This window comes from Sminthopsis crassicaudata, chromosome 6 (assembly GCF_048593235.1).
Source record: "Sminthopsis crassicaudata isolate SCR6 chromosome 6, ASM4859323v1, whole genome shotgun sequence".
NCBI lineage: Eukaryota > Metazoa > Chordata > Mammalia > Dasyuromorphia > Dasyuridae > Sminthopsis > Sminthopsis crassicaudata.
The window spans coordinates 255905979-255910388 of NC_133622.1; the positions used below are offsets into that span (position 1 = coordinate 255905979).

Below are 4410 nucleotides of genomic sequence, written 5' to 3' on the forward strand. Positions count from 1 at the left end.
AAGGCACAAGCCGAAGGCAACCTGGAGCCTGGGGTGTTTGGCCGAGAACTAACCCGGCCCGTGGGGTGTCCTGGATAAGTCACTCCCCCCAGAGTGAAATGAGAGAGGGTGGGAGTCCATTCTAACTGAAGAACTGGGAAGGTTTGGTGAGCTGGAGAGCTCCAAAGAAAGAATACAGAACACAAGGTGGGGAGAGAGATGGGGAGAGAGGCAGAGACAGAATTAGAAGAGACACCCACAAAGAGAGAAACAGAGACAGATACAGACACACAGAGACACATAAACACAGAGAGATCCAGAGACACAAAGAGAGACAGAGACAGAGACACACTCACACAGAGACAGAGACAGAGACAAAGACAGAGGGAGACACCACACAGATACAGAAAGGCAGGGGAAGTGTTAGAACTTTAGGACAGACAGAGATAGAGAGAAGCACATACCAAGAGACAGAAATAGAAAGAGAGACAAAAAAAGAGGGGAGAGACAGAGAGACAGAGGCAGAGACAGAGGCAGAGACACAGCAGAAGTATTAGCACTTTAGGTGCGAGGGAAGTAGAGGCAGCGGGAGCAGAGGCAGGGGCCAGAGTGGGAACTCCGCAGGGGCCACCGGGGAGCCCCAGGCCGGGGGTGGGGGGCACACGCAAAGGGACACCTCAGTCTGTCTTTCCCTCTAGCCTCCGAGGGGGCCCGAACCCCGAACTTCCAAGCCCTAGCAGCAGCAGCAAAGGCGTCTGGGTCCGGGGTGGAGGAGAGGGAGGAGGAAAGCAGGGGTTTCCCCCCGCCCCCCGCAGCCACTCTGCAGCATTAAAAGGAAAGGGGGAAGCGCCAGCGGAGCGGGGCGGAGGGAAAGGAGGGGGAGGGAGGGGGCCGGGGGCCCGCGCCCCGCGGCCGAGCCCCCGCCTGCAGACAAAGAGCCCGGGACTCGGGGGGAGGGGCGGGGCGGGGCGGGGCCCGGGAGGGAGAGGGGGGATGGGGCGAGAAGGCGGGGCAGGGCTAGTGTCACGTTACCCCCGCGCCCCCCCTTCTTCCAGGCTGGAGCGCGCGGCCGGCCCGCCTTCCAATGGGCCGTGGCCCCCGCCTGAGGCCGCGGGGTGCCCGCTCCCCCCGGAGGAGTGTGTTCCGGGGGCCAATGGGGAGCGGGCGGGGGCGGGGCCGCGCACGCCCGGGGGGACCAATGGCAGTCGTGTTGTCTAAACAGAAAATACTATTATGCTAATGGCGCGGGCGCCCTGCGGGGGGGCCGGGTGGGGGTGGGGCGGCGCAGGTATAAAGGGGCGCGGCGGCGGCGGCGGCGCAGCGCGGAGGCGTCCCTGTCCCCCCGACCGCCCTTCTGCCGCCGCTGCCTCTGCCGCCGCCGTCCGCTGCCTGCCCGTGCCCAGCGCCCGCCTGGACCAGCGCCTGCGGCTGCCACGGAAGGACGGCTCGAGCCTCCCCCTCCCCCCGAGCAGGCCGGACAAGTGAGCGGGGAGAGGGCTGGGGGGCGGGAGGAGGGGAGCCCCTCGGAGCGGCCCCCGCTCGCCCGCTCGCCCGCGGCTCTGCCGAGCGCCGGCCGCCGTTCCGCTCAGTCCCGCGGCCCCGCCGGCTGGGCCGGACTAGCTCCCCGCCCCCTGCGGGGGCTGGCCCGGCCGCCGCCTCCTCCGGGCCCCCATCACCCCACCCCGCCCCGTCGGGGCTGCCCCGCCCCGCCCCTCCGCGCCCGTCCCGTCCGTTTCTCGCCGCGGCGCCGCCTGACCGGCCGCCGGCCCGTTTCCCCGCAGGGATGGACTTCGCGGGCGACCGTCGGGCGTTCCCGGTGGAGGCCAGCGCGGGCGTGTGCCGCACCCTCTTCGGGCCGGTGGACCACGAGGAGCTGGGCCGTGAGCTGGTGGGCAAGCTGGCCGAGATCAGCGCCGAGGACGAGCGCCGCTGGGACTACAGCTTCCAGCACGACCGGCCGCTCGCGGGCCCGGGCCGCCTGCAGTGGCAGGAGGTGGACGACCACACGGTGCCCGCCTTCTACCGCGAGACGGTGCAGGTGGGCCGCAGCCGCTTCCCGCTGCTGCTGCTGCGCCCCGCGGCCTCCCGGGCCGCGGGCTGCCCCCCGCTGCGGCCGGCGCCCCACTGTGGCCCGGACGCCGAGGGCCCGGGGCCCGACGGCGCCGCCGACGCCCCCGCCGTGGCCATCACGGACGAGCTGCCGCTGGACGCCGACCTGGACTCGGGCTTCACCATCCTGGCGACCGCCCGAGCCGGGGCCCCGGCCAGCAACGCCCTCATCACAGGTGAGCTCGGCGCCCGCCCCGCTCCGCCGGGGGGGGGGGGCGGGGGGGGGGGAGCTGCGGAGGCCCGGCCTCGCCTAGCCCCCGCCACCGGCCGGTGGAGCCGGTGGGCGGGGCTCCCGGTGGCTCCACCCGCGTGGATTAAAGGGCCCACGCCCCGAAGCCGTCGGGTCGGCTGGCAGCCCTGGAAAAGCGGCGCGTGGCCTGGAGGGAGCTCCCCCGGGGCCCTGGTTTTGAAGGGCCGGGAGCCGTGGTCCCCACAAGCACCGCGTCTGCTCCGTGGCCCCGGGGGCGCGGGGAGGGGGCGTGTCCCTCACTACGGGGAGGGGGGCGCCTTTCCGTGGGATGCTCATGGGCTTTCCCTGTTTCTCCGCAGCTTTCTTTGTGAAGCGCAAGAGGCCCAGAGCCTTCAAGCCTTTCCACCTGGAGCACGGCGTGCCCCGCGGCCGCAGCCCGGAGCCCGAGCCTTCGGGCTCCGACGGCTCGGACGGCTCGGGCTCCGACAGCTCGGCGGGCAGCTCCGGCCGGGACAGCCCCGCCGGCCGCACCCGCCGCGTGCGCCGCAGCCGTCGGGCCCGCTCGGCCGCCCCTCCCTCGGAGCAGAGGCCCAGCAAGCGCAGTCGGTAAATAAGGTGAGCTTTGGGCCGGGCCGAGGTCAGCCCCCCCCCCCCCCCCCCCCGCAGCCCCCGCCGGGTGCCTGACCTTGCTCTCTGTGTCTCCGCCAGCTTGCCTCCGAGCCGACGGCCTCCACTCAGCCTTCCCTGCACCCTGGAGGAGAGGGCAGGTGCAGGGGGAGGGTGCAGCCCTCCCCCGAGCGGGGGAGCCAGCTGTCCAGCCGGGAACCGCCCCCTTCCAGCCAGCCCTCAGAAGGACCGACCTGCTTTTGTACTCTGCCGTGGCAACGCCGGCTGAGCCTCCGCCCGCCCCGGGGCAGTGTTCAGAAAAAAATCCAGTAAAAAACAAAACCGTTTGACAAGCGTGCAATGTATTAAGTTTTCTCTCGAAGTTGTTTATACAAAGCCTGATGTGAGTAGCTGGTCCCAAAGTGCGGCTTTCAGAAAGCATTTCGCTAACGGTAATCCGCCGGGAAGGCCGCGCCGCCAGCCTGTGTTTGTACAAAAGGGAGAAGTTCGACGTGCTGATAACTTAATGACCTATTTATGGCAGCCCGGGCTGCCCTCGCCCCGGCCCGGCCCCCCACGGGGCCGGCTCTGCAGCCAAAGGAACGCGGGCTCTGGGTCGGGGGAGCTTTTTTTACTTGAAAAGACAGATCTGTCGCCGTGACTTCTGAGCCGGTCTGTAGCCGCTTCAGTCCCGCCGCACCGTTATTAATAATAAAGACTTAAACACTTCTTCGGGTCTGGTCTCCTCCTTGGCTCCGCCCTCCTTCCCTCGAGCCGCCCCCACTCGGCCGGCGGCAGCAGCCCCCCTCCCTCCCAGGCCCTCCAGCTTTCCCTTTCTCCCAGCGTGGCTCTGCCCCGGACTGCGCAGAAAGCCGCGACTTCTGGAGCCTATTCTGGGCCTCCTTTGGGGCAGGAGGAAGGGGTGGGGTGGGGGAGAAGCCAGGAAAGGGCCGCACCTGTTGGCGGCTGGTAACCGTCTGAGGGGGGCCATGTGCCAGCTTTAGCAATGGGTTCTACTTGGAAGGAGGTGCGCACTGGGAAGGGGCATTCGTGGGCGGAGAGAAGGGACCTCATGGAGGGACGGCCTCTTGGGCCCAGCGCCCCCCCCCAGCCGTTCTTCGGGACCCCAACTTGTGCAGACCTTGCCTGGCAGACAGGGGGACCTGGTGATTGGAAGGGACCAGGACAGGAACCCTTTATCCTGGGGCTAGAAAGTGTGGATGAGAAACAGACCCAGTGCCCCCGGCTGTGCCCCCAGCTGTGCCCCCGGCTGTCCCCCGGCTCTTTGGAGCGGAGATTCTCTAAACCAATTGGTCCATGAAGCAAGCCCTGGATAGCTCTGGGCCCTGCCTAGTAAGGGAAGGAACCGCAGTCCCCGGGAGGTCCCCCGGTCACTCCTCCCACGGCTCGGGCTCTGAAGGCATCGGACTCACCCTCCTTAGGGGAGGGTCATTGTGTCTCAGAGCCTTGGCTGCCCGGTGGGAGGGTGGGGAGCACGGAGAGTGGCTGTGGGCCCAGGGAGGGAG

The 4410-nt window shown here is 68.7% G+C and overlaps 1 protein-coding gene across 1 annotated transcript; it reads left to right on the forward strand.

Annotated features, from left to right (window-relative positions):
- The first annotated feature begins 1288 nt into the window (after positions 1-1288).
- CDKN1C (cyclin dependent kinase inhibitor 1C) lies at positions 1289-3614 on the forward strand. Its single transcript, XM_074274308.1, has 4 exons — positions 1289-1460; positions 1761-2264; positions 2638-2893; positions 2987-3614. The coding sequence occupies exons 2-3, from the start codon at positions 1763-1765 to the stop codon at positions 2886-2888; spliced, it is 753 nt and encodes a 250-aa protein (XP_074130409.1). The 5' UTR covers positions 1289-1460; positions 1761-1762; the 3' UTR covers positions 2889-2893; positions 2987-3614.
- The last annotated feature ends 796 nt before the right edge of the window (positions 3615-4410 follow it).